This window comes from Mytilus edulis, chromosome 13 (assembly GCF_963676685.1).
Source record: "Mytilus edulis chromosome 13, xbMytEdul2.2, whole genome shotgun sequence".
Classification (NCBI taxonomy): domain Eukaryota; kingdom Metazoa; phylum Mollusca; class Bivalvia; order Mytilida; family Mytilidae; genus Mytilus; species Mytilus edulis.
Genome location: NC_092356.1, coordinates 49,378,270 through 49,400,123, shown reverse-complemented (window position 1 = coordinate 49,400,123; position 21,854 = coordinate 49,378,270). Strand labels below are relative to the sequence as shown.

At 31.3% G+C, this 21,854-nt stretch overlaps 2 protein-coding genes across 12 annotated transcripts in view; one reads left to right on the top strand and one right to left on the bottom strand.

The window, feature by feature from the left end:
* The window catches only part of LOC139500700 (transcription initiation factor TFIID subunit 10-like), a 78,037-nt gene extending 66,194 nt beyond the window's left edge, over positions 1 to 11,843 (top strand). For 5 of the 11 annotated variants that reach the window (XM_071289517.1, XM_071289520.1, XM_071289519.1 and 2 more), the window contains exon 2: positions 134 to 1,520. In XM_071289517.1, the coding sequence (XP_071145618.1) occupies positions 263 to 1,012 (750 nt within the window). In that variant the 5' untranslated portion in view covers positions 134 to 262 and the 3' untranslated portion in view covers positions 1,013 to 1,520. Of the gene's footprint in view, positions 1 to 133; positions 6,154 to 9,165; positions 9,279 to 10,187; positions 10,253 to 10,598; positions 10,711 to 11,584 lie in introns of those variants that run through there. The other 6 variants (XM_071289522.1, XM_071289525.1, XM_071289523.1 and 3 more) reach the window with 3 other exon arrangements.
* Positions 11,844 to 14,596: 2,753 nt separating this feature from the next.
* On the bottom strand, positions 14,597 to 20,867 carry LOC139500699 (cytochrome P450 2E1-like). Its single transcript, XM_071289514.1, has 4 exons — positions 20,280 to 20,867; positions 16,959 to 17,477; positions 15,999 to 16,439; positions 14,597 to 15,154 (listed from the first exon to the last, which is right to left on the bottom strand). Exons 1-4 carry the CDS (start codon positions 20,620 to 20,622, stop codon positions 14,970 to 14,972), a joined length of 1,488 nt encoding a protein of 495 aa, XP_071145615.1. The 5' UTR covers positions 20,623 to 20,867; the 3' UTR covers positions 14,597 to 14,969.
* Between the last annotated feature and the right edge of the window lie 987 nt (positions 20,868 to 21,854).

Sequence of the window (21,854 nt, the reverse complement as noted above, 5' to 3'; positions counted from 1 at the left end):
TGTACTATATCCATCTGACCTAAATTGTAAGAAAGATTTTAAAAAAAGCTAAATTTAAAATCAGCTGATTGTGTTATAGCATGTTTGCGACTTAAAAAGAATTTCTAACATTTTCCTATCTTTCTCTCTTCAGGTTGACTACATTTTGGTGATTGGTTGCAGCAGTGTTATCTTTAGTTTTCAGCTGAACCTCTCTCTGTTGGAATAGTTTCTAAGTTATCCTGACTTTCTGGAGCTTTAATCTTTACACTTTCTATCGAAAATGAGTGTTAACGGTGATTCTCTTCCCACAAATCATGTGGAATTGTATGTTCGAGCTGGGAAAGATGGAGAAAGTTATGGTGCTTGTCCTTTCTGTCAGAGGTTCTATATGATTCTAGATCTGAAGTCTGGAGAGTTGAATTATGATGTGATAACTATCAATATGGCTCGTCCACCGGTGGATTTTAAGAAGTTAGCCAATCGTTTGCCTGTTCTTAAGCACGGAGATGAAATCAGATCTGACAACGATGAGATTGTTCAGTATGTTGATGAAACATTCCCGTATCCATCTCTACAATACAGCAACATGCAAGCCCATTCCGTTTGTTTAGACATTTTCTCAAAGTTCTCCTATTTTATCAAGCAAGTAAGCCACTCAGCAGATCATTTACTGAAGGAACTACAAGCCATAAATGACTATCTGGAAACAGCAGATACACGCTACCTGTGTGGAGACAAGCTTACTCATCTAGATTGCCTAATGTTGCCAAAACTTCAGCATATCAGAGTAGCTGCCAAGGCTTTCAAAGATTTTGAAATTCCTGATGATATGGTTGGGCTGTGGAAGTACTTAGCTGCAGCATACAAGAACGAGACCTTCCGAAAGACATGTCCATCAGACCAGGAAATTGTTTACCACTGGGAGTCAAAACCAGAAACTCCTTCTCTGTCTGAAGAAAAGATGAAGTATTACAGCACTGACGGCTACAACAAGCCAAAGTTCTCCTTTGACACTCCAATAAAATGTTAAAAAATGGGAGATAACTCTTGTGAAAGAAAGAAAATAAAAAAAATAAGGGAATTAACTGTGAATGGTTGAAAACATTGCAAGATTTGTTAAGGTATTGTTATATGATCAGCATTACATGTACAAGTTGTTTTATTTAGTAAGTCAGAAAATGTAATTAGTTAGAATTCAAAGAAATGTCATTTATAAAGCAAACATATGTACATACTGCATCCTATTGCAATTGGCATTCCACTTGTAGAAAACTTGATAAAAATAAGACATTTTTTGTTTGTACATCCTGATTTTTTTGCATTATGAGGTTCCAGTGACATTTCTATATCCTTGTACATTGATAACAGTTAAAGTTATACCAGTTAGCTGTAATGAAGATTAACCATATTTTAAAAATCCAATCTAGAAATCCTTTTAAGTTTTTGAAAAAAAAGATACAGGTAAAGTAAGGAAAAGTGTCTCTTATGCAGTTTTGTTATATGTTTAAGAAGTGTCCTTCTACAAATTTTTATTGATTATTTTTATACGACCGCAAATTTTGAAAAAATTTTCGTCGTATATTGCTATCACGTTGGCGTCGGCGTCGTCGTCGTCCGGCGTCCGAATACTTTTAGTTTTCGCACTCTAACTTTAGTAAAAGTGAATAAAAATCTATGAAATTTTAACACAAGGTTTATGACCATAAAAGGAAGGTTGGTATTGATTTTGGGAGTTTTGGTCCCAACATTTTAGGAATAAGGGGCCAAAAAGGGCCCAAATAAGCATTTTCTTGGTTTTCGCACCATAACTTTAGTTTAAGTTAATAGAAATCTATGAAATTTTGACACAAGGTTTATGACCACAAAAGAAAGATTGGGATTGATTTTGGGAGTTTTGGTTTCAATAGTTTAGGAATAAGGGGCCAATAAAGGGCCCAAATAAGCATTTTTCTTGGTTTTTGCACAATAACCTTAGGTTAAGTAAATAGAAATCTATGAAATTTAAACACAATGTTTATGACCACAAAAGGAAGGTTGGTATTGATTTTGGGAGTTTAAGACCCAACAGTTTAGGAATTAGGGGCCAAAAAGGGACCCAAATAAGCATTTTTCTTGGTTTTCGCACTAATGTTAGTATAAGTAAATACAAATCTATGAAATTTAAACACAAGGCTTATGACCATAAAAGGAAGGTTGGTATTGATTTTGGGAGTTTTGGTCCCAACAGTTTAGGAAAAAGGGGCCCAAAGGGTCCAAAATTAAACTTTGTTTGATTTCATCAAAATTGAATAATTGGGGTTCTTTGATATGCCGAATCTAACTGTATATGTAGATTCTCAACTTTTGGTCCCGTTTTCAAATTGGTCTACATTAAGGTCCAAAGGGTCCAAAATTAAACTTAGTTTGATTTTGACAAAAAATGAATCGGTTGGGTTCTTTGATATGTTGAATCTAAAAATGTACTTAGATTCTTGATTATTGAAGTTTTTTGGTCCAGTTTTCAAATTGGTCTACATTAAGGTCCAAAGGGTCCAAAATTAAACTTTGTTTGATTTCATCAAAAATTGAATCCTTGGGGTTCTTTGATATGCCAAATCTAACTGTGTATGTAGATTCTTCATTTTTGGTCCTGTTATCAAATTTCAAATTCTACATTAAAGTCCAAAGGGTCCAAAATTAAACTAAGTTTGATTTTAACAAAAATTGAATTCTTGGGCCTCTTTGATATGCTGAATCTAAACATGTACTTAGATTTTTGATTATGGGCCCAGTTTTCAAGTTGGTCCAAATCAGGATCTAAAATTATTATATTAAGTATTGTGCAATAGCAAGTCTTTTCAATTGCACAGTATTGTGCAATGGCAAGAAATATCTAATTGCACAATATTGTGAAATAGCAAATTTTTTTTTAATTAGAGTTATCTTTCTTTGTCCAGAATAGTAAGCAAGAAATATCCTATTGCACAATATTGTGCAATAGCAAGAATTTTTTTTAATTGGAGTTATCTTTCTTTGTCCAGAATCAACTTAAATCTTTGTTATATACAATATACAATGTATATACACTTTTTACTACCAACTGATAAATTTAAATAATCTTTACCATTCAGTGATAACAAGCAGTTTTTTTACATCTTAATATTTTATGATGTATTTAAATGAGTAGTTATTGTTGCAAACTCCATTAGAAATTTGAATTGATATCAGTTTTGAAAAAGGGAAACGGGGATGTGAAAAAAAGGGGGGGGGTTAAATTTTTCTCATTTCAGATTTCATAAATAAAAAGAAAATTTCTTCAAACATTTTTTTGAGAGGATTAATATTCAACAGCATAGTGATTTGCTCAAAGGCAAAAAAAACCTTTTAAGTTCATTAGACCACATTCATTCTGTGTCAGAAACCTATGCTGTGTCAACTATTTAATTTTAGATTTAAAAAGTTTGAAGAAGAAATCTTTAATTGATTTGTAAAATCTTGGCATTTGTTTTGTGTAAAAAAAAACATGTAATGTCAAAAATTTGATCACAATCCAAATTCAGAGCTGTATCATGCTTGAATGTTTTGTCCATACTTGCCCCAACTGTTCAGGGTTCGACCTCTGCGGTCGTATAAAGCTGCGCCCTGCGGAGCACCTGGTTGAAATATGTATATATACATATATGCTTTTAAAAAATAGTTCTTTCTGATTTTATGTTGTAAAAGTGTAGTAATTAATAGTTTGTCCTAGCTAAAGTATGAAGCCATGTTATGTAAATGACATACCAGTAACTAAGCTGTACTAAAACTTGTGTTTGTAATATGCATATCAATGTTGCTTTGTCTACTTATATATACCTTACATGTTTTTGTTGTAGTAACTAGTCATTTTTAGCATTATTTTACAGTAAGAACATGTACAGCATTGATAAGATTGTACCTTAAATCCACTTGTCTCTGAATTTTGTTTTATCTATATACATTGTTATATTGAAGTATGTAGGTATTTTTGTTAGGTACAAGTGCCTTGAACTCTTTATACGTGTGTTAACAACAAAAATATTTTTTTTCAACACAGGGTTTTTAAAATGTGATCAAATGGAGATTTCTTTGATTTTTTTTAACACAGGGTTTTTCAAAATATGATCCAAGGGAGATTACTTTGATTATTTTTTTTAAAGATTATATTATGAGCAGTAAGAAGGGAAGAGTTCTTTTTTAAAAATTTTTGCTATCCCTATTTTGTTTCATACTCAAGATCAACTTTTATTATATTTTATTTAACTACTAGTCGAAGGTCAAATAAGTCAACATTCAGATGAAGAAAATAAATAATTCTTTCTAAAAAATGTTTAAAATTTACATTTAATTGCTCTTTGCCCAGTTTTAATTTGCTTCATATTTTTTTCATTAATAATAACATTAACACATCTTTAACATATACATTTATGTGCATTTACATTTTATTAAACTTTGGGTTTTAAAGTGCACAAATATGTTGTAACAAGGATCATGGTGCTATATCTTGCTATTTATATTATTTGTTGTTATAATTGTTGTTATTTACTTATATTAGGTATGTTAGGTGTTTTCCCATGTTTTTTGTTCATCATATATTATATCTATATACTTTAACTCTTTATATGCAACTTTAGCTTTTATATACAAGTACTAATTATACAGTTTTGTCTCTGTCAGAGTCTCATGCTTGTCAATATTATATTTAACAAAGCCATTTAAGAATTCCAAAGAACAAGCCAATCCTGATGGGAAGAGTGTTTAATTTTTTGATAAAAAAAAATGTGTAGTCAGTTAAATGTATTGTTTGTTTTGTCAACATGGTCAATCTGTTAAGTTTTACACAATGTTTTTTAATGTATTTTAAAAGCTGAAATTATCAATCCCCTATAAAGTATAATCAATTGATCTTTAGCTCATTATATGGTGATAAGATCCTTATTATCCTTTGCATTGAACAACAATTGATATCTTTTTGAACAATTTCCGCACCACTCAACATGCTCAAACAATTTAAAAGTTATGAAAGCACCAAAAAGATACTTTAAACAGTGTTTTTACGAGTTGCGGTGTACAACATTTCACAAAATGAAAATGACAAATTTCATGTGTCTTAAAAGCTTACTTGAATTTACCTTTATAAGAACGATCAATGCTGAATATCACAATGGTGAATTTGAACAAAATAACATGTTTCTTTTACACAATTCTAACTGTTTCAACTTATGGTAAAAATGACTGATTTTAAGCCAATCATGGAATGAGCCATTGCAATTAAGATTTACTTAAGTGATTGTACTGTTACAATATTGTAAAAAGACTGTATAGTATTAGCTTGTATCATGTTTGGTTTATAGTGTGAATTTTGTTTGTTATATATTTAGGATCTTGATTTTGCTAGTCAGATATTTAGATTTATGTAACATTTGCTAGTCAGATAATTGTATATCTTTGTTTTAAAGTTATCTACCTTTACTTACATTATTATACTTTTTTTATTAGTTTTAGTTTGTTTAGTTACATTTTTGCCATTTTTTACTTGCCTAATTAGTTATATATTTTACATTGTTCTGTTGATTATTTTTCTTTCAGGCTATTCAAAGTTAATGTGTTTACATTTTATTTTTTACTGGATGCTATAAAATCTTAATTATTGTTAATTGAGCTCATTGACCGACCGTACAAGGGCTGTATAGCCAGTCAAGGTCGTTAAAAAATTACATCATTGAGCTCATTGGGGACAGTGTGATGGGTGCCCTTCTAAAAGAAAAGGTCTAAATAACTCAATTAAATTGAACGGCTTATTCTTTTTGAATTTTATAGTCACAAGTCAACAGAATTTTTTTGGGATTGACTAACACGCTCATCTAGAACATGTTCAATTAAGATCAAGGGATCTTTTTACAAAAAATCTGAAGACAATAATTGATTGTAAGTTATTCTGAACTGTTGATGATTTACCAGTATTTTTTTCTGGTTAGAAATTTTTTGAAATGAGTTGCATGAGTTTTCAATATAATATATTACCAGGGTTGTAACTTGATTAGTGTCGTAACATATCTGTGTTTATATCCTAATCTATATATAGATCTGTTGTTTGCACTATGCAGATATTTGTCTTTTTAAAATTCAGGTGCTTGATATTTGTTTTATATACAATAAAATTATACAAATAGTTGCCTTCTTTTCATTCTGACATGTAAAGTAAAAAACATGCTCTTTCCCAAAAATGAAACACATTTATTTACATCAAAGTGACAGTTTAAAATAAACAGTACATATTTGTTTATCTGAAAAACATTACCATTTGAGCTTTCAATCGAAATATGTCATGACTTGCTCAACTGATATCAAAATTCAATTCAGAAAAATATAAAGGAAGAAAATTTGTTACAGAGAATCAGATATCTCAAGAATCATAATTGTTATTGGAATATTAAAAGTAGACTTGAAACATATTTTATTATTGAAATAACTTGGGCATTTACAAGACAACAAATATAACATGTGGAACGTGTATTAAAATCTATACAAGAACACATAACAAAGTTGCTAAGGATGTGACGTTACATATGAAACACCAAAGTATAGCGTTACGTTACGCGCGGTTAAAGTCATTACAATTATATATGCGCTTAAAAACTATACAGAGCATAACAGTGTCCCAATTTAGACCGACTTATAGGAGGGTCAAGACTGTATCCTTAGATTTCAAAGCTGAAAAGGGCAGCCGACTTATAAGCCGATCATTTTTTACTCTAGTACATACAGTAAATGATCCCTAAACATGGTAAAATAAGAGGATGTGTGTACAAAAAACTTTTGCAACAGTTTCTTTTTAACCTTGCACTAATATTTATTGTACTTATTTGATTGATTGGTTTTTGGTGTTTAACTCATCTACAATCACTCTTGGGTATATTATTAGGACCAGTTTATATAAGTAAAGGAAGTCAGAGTGTTAAGACAGAAGTACCTTTCTTTGATAGGTTAAAAGGCAATCCTAATTCATATTAAGATTGGAGTCTTTAAAGCTCCTGTCACTTGCAGAGTTCATACTCAAACCCCAGTGTTGAAAGGCTGGTGATACTGCAGCAAATTACTAATACCAGTCGACCACCACGGTCCCTTGATTACTTAACATGGTGATGGTGGAAGTTTTGTATCAAGGTCAATCATTCTAAAACTAGTGAGTGTGATTTCTACAATTTTCTCATATCTGACTGACATGACATGAAGCAGCAGTTGGTAGATCTGTATGGTATTAACATTTTCATTACCATGTATATGATTCATAACTACTAAACCATTATCTCTTTATTTATGTAGCTAGCATGCCCAGATTTGGTTTGAAAATCTAAATTAGTTGACCAATCAAAATAAATTGAAGGTTTAAGCATTGTATATTCTATCTGGTCACTAGCTTCAACTTAAGCATATCCATTTGAATGAACTTGATTTATTGCTGGATGATAATGTATTTAAGTAACAAAGCATATAACAAGTAAACACAAATGCTCATTGACATTGACCCTTACATATTATTAAATACCATATGGATTCAGCTGTTTTATGGACTTTATAGGCCTAAACAGAATACTTGTTTTTTTTCTCACTAAACCAGCAGTTTAATATATATATTATACATGTACAAATAAAACAAGAACAAGAAAAACTTATGAACCACATCAACAAACAACAACCTCTGAACAACAGGTTCATGACTTAGGACAGGTGCAAACAAATGCAGCGAGTATAAATGTTTTAACAGGTGCCAACCTTCACCCTAACATCAAAACATACAAAATATAGATTTTACCAATGACATATTTACAAAAGTGTATTATATGATATATGTCACTGATTTTCCCAATGATTTTTACAGAGGGTGCCAATTTTGTATTGGCAACCTCTTCATTTCTCAGAATTTATATCAACTTTTTTCAGACATTTTAATCATATGATGTTATACATCTAGTTTGTTCATTTAACCAAACTTTCAAAATAAATTGTATACTTTGTCATTGCTTTATGTGAGGGCAGGGTATCATCTTGTAACCTCTGCTCCCAGGGCCTCTAGTTCTAGTTATGTTGTAATAATTCAGATTGTCCAGCATTAAAGCAAATACACAGCACTGCTTATATCTTTAATGGAAACTATCAATCAGTCCATGTTAAAAGAAAGGGAAAAATTTATTTGACAAGAAGCAAAAAGTTAAACAGCCTTTGCTTATACTTGGACCTTTTAATTTGAAGAGTTTATTTTGTTTAAAGTTTGGTAAAAAGTATGTTCATATACCCGCAAAATCAGTAGTAACACTTTTTTATACAGTAACTTTTGTCTGTAGTGGAGATTGTGAGATTAATTTTATCATATAAGCTTAAAGTTTGGTAAGAAGTATTTTCATATACCTGCAAAACCGGTACTAACACTTTTTTATACAGTTACTTTTGTCTTCAGTGGAGATTGTGAGATTGATTTTATCATATAAGCTTAAAGTTTGATAAGAAGTATTTTCATATACCTGCAAAATCAGTACTAACACTTTTTTATACAGTTACTTTTGTCTTCAGTGAAGATTGTGAGATTGATATTATAATATAAGCTTAAAGTTTGATAAGAAGTATTTTCATATACCTGCAAAATCAGTACTAACACTTTTTTATACAGTTACTTTTGTCTTCAGTGGAGATTGTGAGATTGATTTTATCATATAAGCTTAAAGTTTGATAAGAAGTATTTTCATATACCTGCAAAATCAGTACTAACACTTTTTTATACAGTTACTTTTGTCTTCAGTGAAGATTGTGAGATTGATATTATAATATAAGCTTAAAGTTTGATAAGAAGTATTTTCATATACCTGCAAAATCAGTACTAACACTTTTTTATACAGTTACTTTTGTCTTCAGTGGAGATTGTGAGATTGATTTTATCATATAAGCTATAAGTTTGGTAAGAAGTATGTTCATATACCTGCAAAATCAGTACCAACACTTTTTTATACAGTTACTTTTGTCTTCAGTGAAGATTGTGGGATTGATTTTATCATATAAGCTAAAAGCTGTTTCTGTAATTTAAGGATGAACAATGAATAAAGACATAGAGAACATTTTAGATATATTTTTATTAAAAAAAAATAGTATGAAGCTTGAGTTTTTGTTTATGGATGATATTGTTTTCTTTAGCAGATGAGAGTCCTCAGCAGGGTAACCTGATCCCTAGTGGTGGGGCATCAGACAACAGAGCTGGGGGACCATTGACAGATTTTGTACAGCAGCTGGAAGATTATGCACCAACTGTAAGTAGTAAGATTTACAATCATTAAACACATTTTCATTGGGTTTTATAATTCTCACTCTGAACAAGAGAAGCTCTTAATCATGCTAATTCAGCAGAAAGTTTTGGAAATTGGAAAAACTATTGAAGAAAAATTACTCCAGATATGACTGAAGATATTTTATGAATTGATACAGAAAGTTGAAGCTGTTTCAGCTTAATATGTACAAGGTCAAATGAAGGTCATACACTACAAACATTCTTATGGCTAGAAATGTTACATCATTCTTATTCACAAAATGACTATTGACTTTGTATTAATATACATGATATATACTTAAGTTTTTTTATTATAAGAAATGCAATACAAAACATACAAAAATCAATTCTTATATATTGTTAACCATGTATGCTTAATTGATTCCCATATGATATTTATATAGAACTGATTGGTGCATTTCAGGATGTCTGCTGCTGAAATTAAAAATAACAACGTTGTTATGAAAAATGAGATAGTTAGCACCAAATTTTTAATGCATAGTTTATGACAAAAAATAATATCTTAAATTAAGGTTTCATAGACATAAGATTGGCTAAATTTATTGTATTATGATTTAATTAATTAAAAAAAATACATGTAAAAAGCTAATTAACAGGTACACACTGAGTTAAAAAAAACATAATATTCTGAATATAGAATAAATAAGTTTCAGTTGACACAGTTGTAGTTACTTCCTTTTGGTTACCATGATTGAGGATTAAGTGGGCAATTTCCTTCATAAATAATGTATATTCACTCCTAGACTTCGGGAAAATAGGTTTTCCTGAACAATATTGATTTTTTTTTAGCTTTTTTTTTTTTTCTAAAAAAGGAGACTTATCTCCCTTTAATTTCATTTAACTATTAGTATGTTCTTTTATTTCCTCTTAGATACCAGATTCAGTAACAGCCTTTTACTTGAATAGAGCAGGATTTGAAGCTTCAGATCCTAGAATGTAAGTTGTCTGTTATACCATTATTATAAAGTTAGAAGTCCTACAAAATGTATTACCTTTATTGAAAATAATAAAACTCATCATAGATAAAAGGATTAAGATATTGTATGTCAGATACCTGGGCATCTATAGAAGATTCATCAGTTACACTCTAAACAAAAAAGTTTGAAAAAAACAAAAAAAGTATGAAGTAGTAGATTATTTTTATAACAAATTCAAGTTAAAGATTGATACCTTTATGTTCCAATTTATTTAACTACTGGTTTTCTGAGGGTTGTATTAGATATAACCAATCCAATGTGCTACTAAATTTTGTAAACTAGCAAGCTAATGTTCTCTTTTATAGAACAAGATTGGTATCCATAGCAGCACAGAAGTTTGTTTCAGACATAGCCAATGAAGCATTACAACATTGTAAAATGAAGTCATCATCTGGGCAGACGAAAAGTAAAGGAAAGGTAACTCACTTATATTTAGATATTTATGGATTATCCTGGTCATCACAACCAGAATGATTTTCTCGCTGGAGCCGGTATGCCAGAAGTGAGAAAAGCAATTGAGTTGAGATGACCAATGATAATCTGTTGACTGTCCCTTTGGTATCTTTCGTCCCTCTTTTATCGCTATTTTACCTATGACAATGTTGTTAATTTCATTGCCGACCGGCACATCCACCCTTAGTTTCAAGCAATAATTTAAATTCACTCGACTGTACATGCTGAGAAGGGAAATTATTAGTCAGTTAGATCCATTTTGTAAAATAGCAATAATATGATGTATATACAAACCTTGTATATTTAAACATTTTAAACAGTCAAAGAATACTTCAAGTCACAGAGTTTTAAGTTCACAAAATGCAAAACATTAATTGACATTTTGTTTCAGAATACTTGGAAAATTTATTCTAATATGCAGCACAAATAAGAAGAGAAATATATCGACAAAATTCAATAAGAATTATACCAAGAATAAAATATTTCCAAATATAATTTGTTATTTCAAAGATGATACCCCAAAAAGATCAAGGTGAAACATTTTATATATCTGCTCTGCAAACCATTGTGAGCATGCCTTAATTTCACTTGTGTCATCAACATTGAATGCATGCATAGCATGTTAGAAAGACCTTGGATAGAAAATTTTAAAAGCAATCAATAATAAGTCATTTAATTAAACTTGAAAAAAAAAAGATTAAACATATTTTAACATATGCAACCTTTTTTATATAACTTGATTGTTGTCAGAATGTATTGCCAGAACTGAATAACGTTATAATACAGAAAAAAAAACAAATATGTAATGTGTCTATAAATTTTTCATTTCTTTTTCCAGGATAAGAGATTGACCTTGACAATGGATGATTTAACCCCTGCTCTAGCCGAATATGGAATAAATGTGAAGAAGCCAGCATACTTTGTATAAACACATTTTTTTAATATTATAGAAAATAGTGTTAACCATTTGGAATAGTGGTGACTGATGTAACTTTTTACAATAATTATAAACTTTGAAAACAACCTTTAGATGTTTTGTTAGATTTTGTATCAACATCATTTTGTAGTAGATAAACAATAAAACATTTTCCATTTTATCTTGATTTGATCCCATTGAGAAAAGATAGCAGTGTCATTGTTTAAAATCATAGATAAACTTGTTATGTAATTTTATACTTCAAGTGTTTTTAAAAACAGTTTTTCCACTTGAGGGGGCAAAAGATACCAGAGAGTCATTCAAACTTATAAAAAAAACTGACAACTCTATGTCTATAAAAGAAAAACACCAACAGAAAAACATTAGTACACAAAATACAACATAGAAAAATAAGGACTAAGCATGATGAAACCCCACCAAAAATTTGGGGTTGATCTCCTGTGCTCCTAAAGGGTAAGCATATCCTGCTCAACATGTGCACCCCTCATGTTGCTCATGATAGTACAAAACCATTAACAAATTTAATTCAGTAGATCATGTAGGTGAAAATGATACAGGATTGTAGTTACAACAGTAGGAACATTTTCAAGTTAGATCAAACAGGATGAAAAGAGGAGTTATGATCAAGCCTTTTTCTCGCCCATGCATTTCTAAATCAATGAGTTTTATAAATCTACCAAATAAATCCATTAGATGTGCATACAGCATTAGTCTGACAGATATAAAATGATAAGATGAGGTAACATTGCCCATGAGACAACCTTCTACCAGAGACCAAATTAAGTAGATAAAAGCAATTTTAAGTCACCTTATCTTTAAACATAAGCAAAACCCAATCCTTAAAAAGGTCCAAACATGACAACATGTAAAACAATTAAAACCATAAAAATCAAGGGTCTAAGAACAATCAATAAACAAAAAATCGGACAATAACAACCACTGAATTACAGGCTCCTGTCTGGGGACAGACACATGCAGAATGTTGTGGCATTGTGAGCTTCAACCTTCCCAAACCTGTTACTATTGGAAGACTTTATGGTCTTCATAATACTTAATAAAATATCCAATCCCTAGATTGTCATTAGGATAATGCACCAATATTGGTTTTTGATTTTTGTCCATGCACAATGTGCTGCAGAGAAAATAGAAATACCAGGTGTTTTTCTGGTTTTGTAAGAACTCTTCCCTGTACAATTTTTCCAGATTTTTATTTGATTTGTTTCATCAATTTATATCAGTATTGTCTTTGACAAGGTGAAAACTGTTAATCTGCTTTGGAGTTATTGCCCCTGAAATAATCTTTTTATGCCCCACCTACGATAGTAGAGGGGCATTATGTTTTCTGGTCTGTGCGTCCGTTCGTCCGTCTGTTCGTTCGTCCGTTCGTCCGTTCGTCCCGCTTCAGGTTAAAGTTTTTGGTCGAGGTAGTTTTTGATGAAGTTGAAGTCCAATCGACTTCAAACTTGGTACACATGTTCCCTATGATATGATCTTTCTAATTTTAATGCCAAATTAGAGATTTTACCCCAATTTCACGGTCCATTGAACATGGAAAATGATAGTGCGAGTGGGGCATTTGTGTACTGAGGACACATTCTTGTTTACTTGTGTTTTCATTATCTGTTCCACTGTTATTTAATTATCATTATTCAGTAACTTCATGTTCAGTCATCTAGAAGATATCCACTCCATATATAATTCAAAGTTTGGTTCCATCTACCCATTCGAACCTGAAGTAAAGGATACCACAGATACAGTAAGTCTATCTCGCATCTTGATTTACACCAAGAAATTGACAATAATGGACAAAAAACTATGACAAAAGTTAGATTTCAGATTCCTAACAGTGAATTTTCTATTTCTATGAAGCAACATCCCTGCATATGGAATATATATATCTACCAGTTGATACGATATTCTAGATCATATGTTTACTTACATGATTTCCTTGAAAGAAGCTTGCCGCTTACAAGGATGCTATTCAATCAAGGTTTGGTGGTAAAATAAATGTCGTCACTTCGAAAATTTTAAATACTTCATGACGATTTGGTTGGCCTTTATGGAATATCTTGGTCATTGATGACCACAAAAATGTTCAAACTGTCGTAATCACAATCTCTTTCTCTTATCTTCGATTGCGACATCACCAAATTTTCTGAACAATAAGCAACATGATGGGTGCCATGCACTTCACTTCACTTTGAGCAGGATCTGCATACTTATCAGATCATCGGAGATCTCTCACAATCTTTGCTGCGGTAAGTATTGCTTAGTTTTAGTTAGTTTTTTTATGAACTATTTTTGTCGTTTTCATGGTTTTTTTCGATGTTTGCCATGGCGTGACCGTTTTTGTCTATTTTACTTCAATTATGAGTTTTGAATGTTCCTGTGTTGTCTCTTGTCCCTTTTTTCTTAACGTTGATTACAGTTACTGCTAGATTTTATATTTCTGTTTGCACCATTTGTATGTCTTAAGATCAATATTTAAATTGTCGATAAAAATAATTATTGCAAGTTATTTTTCATAGCACTTTCATGTGCGTGTCTCGAATATCAAATTTGGACCATCATTAAATATTTGTCTGTTTGCCTTTTTCCTTTTTATTCATGGCGTTGTAAGTTTGTTTTCGGTCTATGAGTTTGAATGTCCCTCTGGTATCTTTCATCCCTCTTTTGTATCTTGTTTTATAGTACTAATGCAATTGTGTGTTGATTGAAGATTTTTGGTCAGGTCTGTTTAATTTCAAGTATTCGAAACAATCCTGTGTGAACTAACTAGAGAGTTGATTGGAAAAGATGGATACGCTATCTATATACAAAAGGCTGTTATATTTGTGACTGTTTTGAATTAAGGAGATCAGGTATGAATATTGACACTAAATCAAGTAAATGATTTGAGAAATAATGCATATAATGTAATTTTATTCTTTTATTCACAATATATATGTTGTTTTAGGCTCTGATTCTGACCAATGCTTATATATATACTATAAAACATATATTTACATGTGACTATTATTGTTGTTGACTGTTGTTACCAATTATGTAAATCAATTGTATCTGATTTTATGCCCTTTATGGGCCCTTTAATTTGGGAAATAAAAAAAACATATTCTATTCTATTCTATGCATAGGAATGAGCTTGAAATAATTCCAATGTATGATTTTTTTTTACAGTTTGCAAAATTCACCATAGTCACTTAATAATAAAAAATAACTTTTCGAGTAAACTTTTAATTAAAAATAGTACGAAAAGTATTCGACAGTTTAGTTAATATCCTGATCGTCACTTGTGTCTGGATAGTACCCTGAGTTTAAATGGTAGAGGACTATGGGTAGTTCCATAAAATCCCTCTAACGTAGGTGGGTCCTCTCCCTCTGGAGGTACCAGTTCAAATCTCTGGATAAGAGAAGTCAAGTAGAGGAAAAGTTCCATTCTCGCCAAAGACTCTCCAGTACAATTTCTCTTGCCTGAAAAAGTAAAATAAACGGAATCTCATCAATAACAATTTCTGAATATTCCATTTGAAGATCTAACCGTTTTGAATGTATAACCATATACAAAATAAGGTCTTGGATAGTTCATGGTAGCAGAATGAATACGCGGCAAGCTAGTAGTTTAGTGGTTTTTGTTGCTGCTGTTTTTCGTTAATTATTTTGTCATAAAATAGTCCGCGTTGGGTGTTTTTTCGTTTGTTTATTCACATATATATGTTAGAAAATATAAGAAGATGTGGTATGAGTGCCAATGAGATAACTATCCATTTAAGTCATAATGGGTAAAAAGTAAACCATTATAGGTCAAAGTACTGAGTATGTATATTAATATGTTCCAATGGACTTTAAAACAAACAACAAACAAGAACTCAGACTTGATGGGTTAAAATATAAATCTTAACAATGGTTGATCAGTAAAAAAAATAAACAAAGATAATTAAATTTGAAATTAAAAAAAAAATGGGGATTCTTATTTTATTTCATTCCCCAATCATGGCCCCCACGAGGGAAGTTGCTACATTAATATATTTATTGTTTTTATTGTTAAAACACGGGACGAATAATGAGAACAATACACTGCCATGAATTATCAAGTGGAGAGTATAAAACTTTTAAATTATTTTAATTTTTAAGTGGCGAGTATGAAACTTATTTGAAAATATAGTTATAATAAAATAGTATAATTACCAATAGAGAACGCGATAACTTTATGCATTATCAAGTGGAGAGTATAAAACTTTTAAATTATTTTAATTTTTAAGTGGCGAGTATGAAACTTATTTGAAAATATAGTTACAATATAGAATAGTATAATTACCAATAGAGAACGCGATAACTTTATCCAAGTCCACTAAGTTGTCATCGTTATCGATAAATCGTTCTGGTATGAACTCGTGGCTGTTTGGGAAGTTGCTTTCATCTGACAAGACAGAATCTAACATAGGCATAACAATAGCACCTTTGGGGATTTTATATCCTTTGTAGAAGACATCTTCTGAAACACTATGAGGCAGGGAAGTTGGAGAAATATTTCCTAGCCTCAGAACTTCATGAATAACCGCCACACAATAATTAAGGTTTTTCTGATCAGATAACTGCGGTGGTCTTCCGCTTCCAATGACATCTTCAATCTCTTTCCTCATTTTAGTTTGAACTTTGGGGTTATTTAATAAAAACACCATAGCCCATCTGAGTGTGGTTGAAGTTGTCTCAGTCCCCGCTACAAAAAAGTCCGATATCAGCCACATCAGTTGTTTTTCTGAAAAGGAAAAGACGTATTTCTTTTTTTTAAATTCACTAAACATATGCATTTTGTGTTTCTGTATTCTGGGCATTCACTAGAAAGTTTACAAATTGTGTATAACTAGTGAAAATAATTGGTTTGATAGCTTCTTGTTAGAAATCTAAATAAGTATATACACATTATTGTTTATTGGAGCCAGCTAGCCGAAGCTCGGCTCCAAGTGCAGGATTTTCTCGTTGAGTTGGAGTTCCATTTGAGGCCTTGTGCTGTTTTCTGCTCTTCGGTTGGGTTGCTGTCCCTTAGACGCATTTCCTCATTTTTCTATTGTCAATTTTATCCAGATATTACGGGTAAATTAACTTCGAGGTACCGATAAAAACCCCGTTCTTGTCTATATATATGTTAATTATTAGTTATGCATTCGATTTCTGCATTTACGTAAGGAAAACTATGTTTTACCCACAGACATTGTCTCAGAAAAAAAATTCTGTATCAAATTAGTAAAAAAATAGCGTGGTGACTTTAGTTATATACCTGTAAACGTTGTGTCCTTTTCATTTTTATGGAGTGCTATTTCCTTCAAATAGGCGTCTGTAAAGTCCCTGATGTTGTTTTCGTCAAATGATGCCTTGTGTTCTGCGATTTCATCCCTATAAAATTGTCTAAGCTTAAACGAGATATCAACGATTTTTTTAGCGCCAAACATATCACCAGGAAGCTTTGCTAGTATTGGAAAGAAGTACAGTGGCCCTGCAAGAGCTGCATTCTTGAAATTTGCAGTAAGTAAGCCAATAAAGTATTTAAACTTTGGGTCATCGTAATCAAATCTACGTCCAATTATTATTGACATGACGTTGTTAGATATACTGATATTTAATTTTTCAGAGACATCAAAGGGCTTTCCTTTTAAATCATCCAGGTATTTCAGAAATATATCAACCTCTTCTGAAATTCTTGATTCAAAACTACGTCTTCCAAATCCAAAATCTCTAAGTTTTAAATGTGCAAATGTCCGTTGTTGTCTCCATGTTGTGCCGTTTGATGCTATTATGCCTGAAAGAGTTAAACTATGTACATTCAAAATGTAGTTTTAGTAAACAAAACATTGGATGGGTTGGAATCGCAAGTGTAAATATACGTAAATATATTCACTGTCTTAACATTATACAAATATTCAAATATTCACAAATCCAAAACATTCATACAGAAGAAGATAAGTATTGTAAATTCGATGTATGAATCTATCTATCTATCTTAAATAAGGAAAAGTGACAATGAGACATCTATACACAAGAGACAAATAAATCTGCAGCTTTAGGTTATAAGACCAATATATCAAAAAGTAAAACAGTTCAAATTACTTATGTACATAGTAAACAGTGTCGGATTCAATGGAAGGTGTAGAGTGAGAACACATCTCCTTTTAAAATTGGAAAATATATCATCTCCGAGTATAGAAATAATTCAAATAATTTTCAAGTATTCCTTTTTCTTGAATTGTAGCCATATTTTGAATTGCGAACAAAACATCATGTTTACAAGGTATTTGAGGTGAAACGTAATTTGACAAGTTTATCAGACCCCAACATGCAAGTTACATTTTTTAAACGAATGTTAGCGATTGAAGTGATAGTGGTTTACTTATCGGAATGTCCTCGTAATTGCTGTCAGTAAACCAAACTAGTGCGTAATTAAACCATTATAGATCAAAGTACGGTCCTCAACACAGAACATGGGCTCACACCGAACAGCAAGATATAAAGGACCAAAAAAAAATTACTAGTGTAAAACCATTCAAACGAAAAAACAAACAGTATAATCTATATAGATCAAAGTGCTGAAGTACTGAATATCGGCCGATAAAGTTTTTGTGGATGATCACAACTCTATACCAGAAAGTGAGCTTAAGGTACATAAATATATTTTTTTCTGAGACAAGTTCGTGCGTGGATGATGAATAAATGACAGGAAATTCAACAGCACCGTAATAACTATTATATTGAAGTTATACACATCAGTATACTAACGGCTGGTTTGTTGTTATATTATATTAATATTTGTATATAACAGTTACAAGTATAAATAAAATTTCCCTCAATTTGTATATTATTTTATTCTACTATTCTAATAATAGTAAAGGGCAAGTGCATAGTGGACACTCTTCTCACGGTAATATTTCGATTTTTCTAATAGATTGGATTTGAGCAGACATTCATATTTTCCCGCAAATCGTTCTTGAGATGTTCTTCCGCATGTGTTAAGGTTTATGTACCCTTCTGTAGCCATTTTTGTACGAATTTTTCAAACCTCAATTGTATCAAAACTAAAGATATAATAAATAATAGAGATAGTCCATTTAGTACATGTTCCAAGGGGAAACTTGATGCAAAGCATTATTTTTAACTGTTTCATTGCATCTGATAGAAAAAGAGGACTTTGTGGCAAATAAATCATGATTTTTATAGAAAATCCACAGCCTTTGAAATTAATTAAATGCAATGGAACACTAAAAAATAATGCTTTGCATCATGTTTCCCCTTGGAATAAGTACAAAATGGCCTATCTCTATTATTCATAATATCTGTAGTTTTGATGCAATTGAAGTTTGAAAAGTTCGTACAGAAATGGCTACAGAAGGGTACATAAACCTTAACACAATGATTTGTTATTGATACATATATATAATATATATATTTATCATATACTTAGACTAAATAACATATGATTTTTACTGTATGATAATAGCATGAAATTAACGTAAATTTCATATTTTTCGAATTGGTGCTGAGCGGGCTGATATGAAAAGTTTATCACATGCTTCGAACGTTATCACATGCCTTTCCGTAACGTTATCGCATGGCATTCCGGTAATACTCGGCAAATTCCGGAAAATACACCTCAATGCTACGTTTTCAGTGAAAAACATCACAAAGTAGTGTACAAAACAATTATTTGGATAGTGGAAAGTATATTGTGTAAAAAAACCAAAATAAATGCATTTTTAAAACTTTCAAACATAATTTAGAAAGCAACTTTTATACAATTTGACTTTTCCAAACAGTGTTCATTATGTAGATTGTTAAATTGATTTTTTTTGTCGATTCGTCCATATTAAAATGTTTTTCTTCTCTTTTGATGCATATGATAGAAATAAAATCGAATGTACTAAATTTGGGGTCCGACGTTCGTGAACGTTCACTCTTTGAACTTCTATTTGGGAACCACATGCAAGGATCTGTATTCAATATATGAATCTGTTATTTTTCTCTATTGTTGAAGCATATGATAAAAAGATCATAATAAATAACATGTCATTTTTCATATCGCATGTATTATCAGCCCTCGGTCAATATCAGCCCTCGAGCCATTCGGCTCTGGGGCTGATATTGAACCTAGGGCTGATAATACATGCGATATGAAAAATGCTATGTAATAATCTGATAATATTTCTAATCATATCATTTATCTATGTTTTTAAAAATTATATTCATGAATATTTATTGATGAAATTGATATTATATAAGAAACAATAAGGAATGTTATTTTGCAATCGGGTATCGGTCAAAAACGAAAGTCACGATGGGCACGTGAGAAATGTCTGTGCCGGCAGCATTACATTGAAATGCCCTCACGGTCATCTGATGTAAAAACGAGAAGCGTGTAACACTTATGAACCAACCACATCAACTAACGGCAATCACTGAACATCAGGTTTCTGACTTAGGACAGATGCAAACACATGCAGCGGGTTTACACGTTTTAATTAGTACATTCCTTCACCCTTACCTGAAACAATAGTGTAACATTACATCATAGAAAGACACCCAATAACATATCAATTGAAAGTATTCTTACCATGGTTATCCCTGAGTTTTAAAATGAAAATGTTTGGCCTGTCTGAAATACTGTCGCCCCTTTTAAGCAACAATTCACGTAAATCATTGGCTCCATTAACAACTACCACCCAAGATGACCCAATTGAAAGGCTGAAAATATCACCATATTCTTTTCGAAGTCTACGAAAAGCTTTCACAATATTTCCACCTGAAAGTTGATGTACGTTTCCAATTAGTGGTAGTGGTATTGGTCCAGGGGGGAAATCGGCTGGCCTCCGCGATCTCATCCAAAGCCAGCATATTAGCCCGACAGTTATTCCAATTAAAACTTCAGTAATCGAAACATTTAACAAATACGCCATCACTTTTCTAATCTTTATGTTACCTTCAAAATGTTGACATACATAATCTAACCTTAAAATCGGAAAATTTATCTTTTCTATAATATACTCGATAGCATGGCTAGCTTAGTTATTATATATCATCGACATGTATAATGCAATTCAAGGTTTATGTCGTGCTTGAATCATGATAATTTTTCCTCTAATAGATAGTTAATTTGTTTGATGCATTCCTATGCATAATATGATTTACTAGAAATTAAGGTGGTATGGGAGTCTAAAATAAAAATGATAGAATTTGTTCATACTTTGCCAAAACGTTGTATCTATTGATACATGTTGAAAAATATAATAAAAATGATAGGTCACCGCGCATTTTCTCAAGCTACAGGACGGGACAAAATGACACATTTTGTATGGATTATACAGGAAAAAACACCATTTTGTGATTAGAAACTAAACAAAATGATAGAATTGTTAAATACTTCAGGAAAAGATAGCTTTCAGACACTGCTTTGAGAATATCAAAAGAAAAGATAGGGTCACCGTACGTTTTTTCCGGCTAAAATACAAAATAGGAAAATTCCATACAGAATCCTTCAGAAAATGCACTTTTTAAGAGTTACCTCCCCTTAAAATGCCAATTTAAAAATAAATAAATAAAAACAACCAAAAATAATTAACATTTGCAAAAATATCAATATTTAGAAGTTATATTCTTATAAATTGGTACTTTTAAATGAAAATGTACATTAAACATCTGCATTCCTGCATCAAATTTTGCTAACTTGATGGAAAATCTGGACCTTTGATTCTCTGTTTTTTACAATCCAAGATGGAGGAAGACACCCATACCACCTTAAGGTCACCCACAAAATTCTTAAGAAACACAATGTTACATCTACGTAAAGGGTCATTACCTTTATCGGTTCACTTGAGAGAAAAAACTGAGACGAAGATATTTAGACATTTGTCTATTGAAAAAAAATATATGTAAGGCGGAAATTTATTAAAAAATAGTCTGTGTCTACAAGGAGCTTCTAAAATATTTCAAAACCGCCATAATTCGAATTCAGGGTATCTATAAATCATTGCATGAGGACCTCCTGAAATAGTTCAGGACCTACATAATTTGATTTACGGATATTCTGAAGTATTTCAGGAACCAAACAATCTCGTTTTCAGCATATCCTTGAATATTACATGGCCTCCAAAATTAAATGGTCAAAAATGCATTGCTTCAAGAGGTCCTT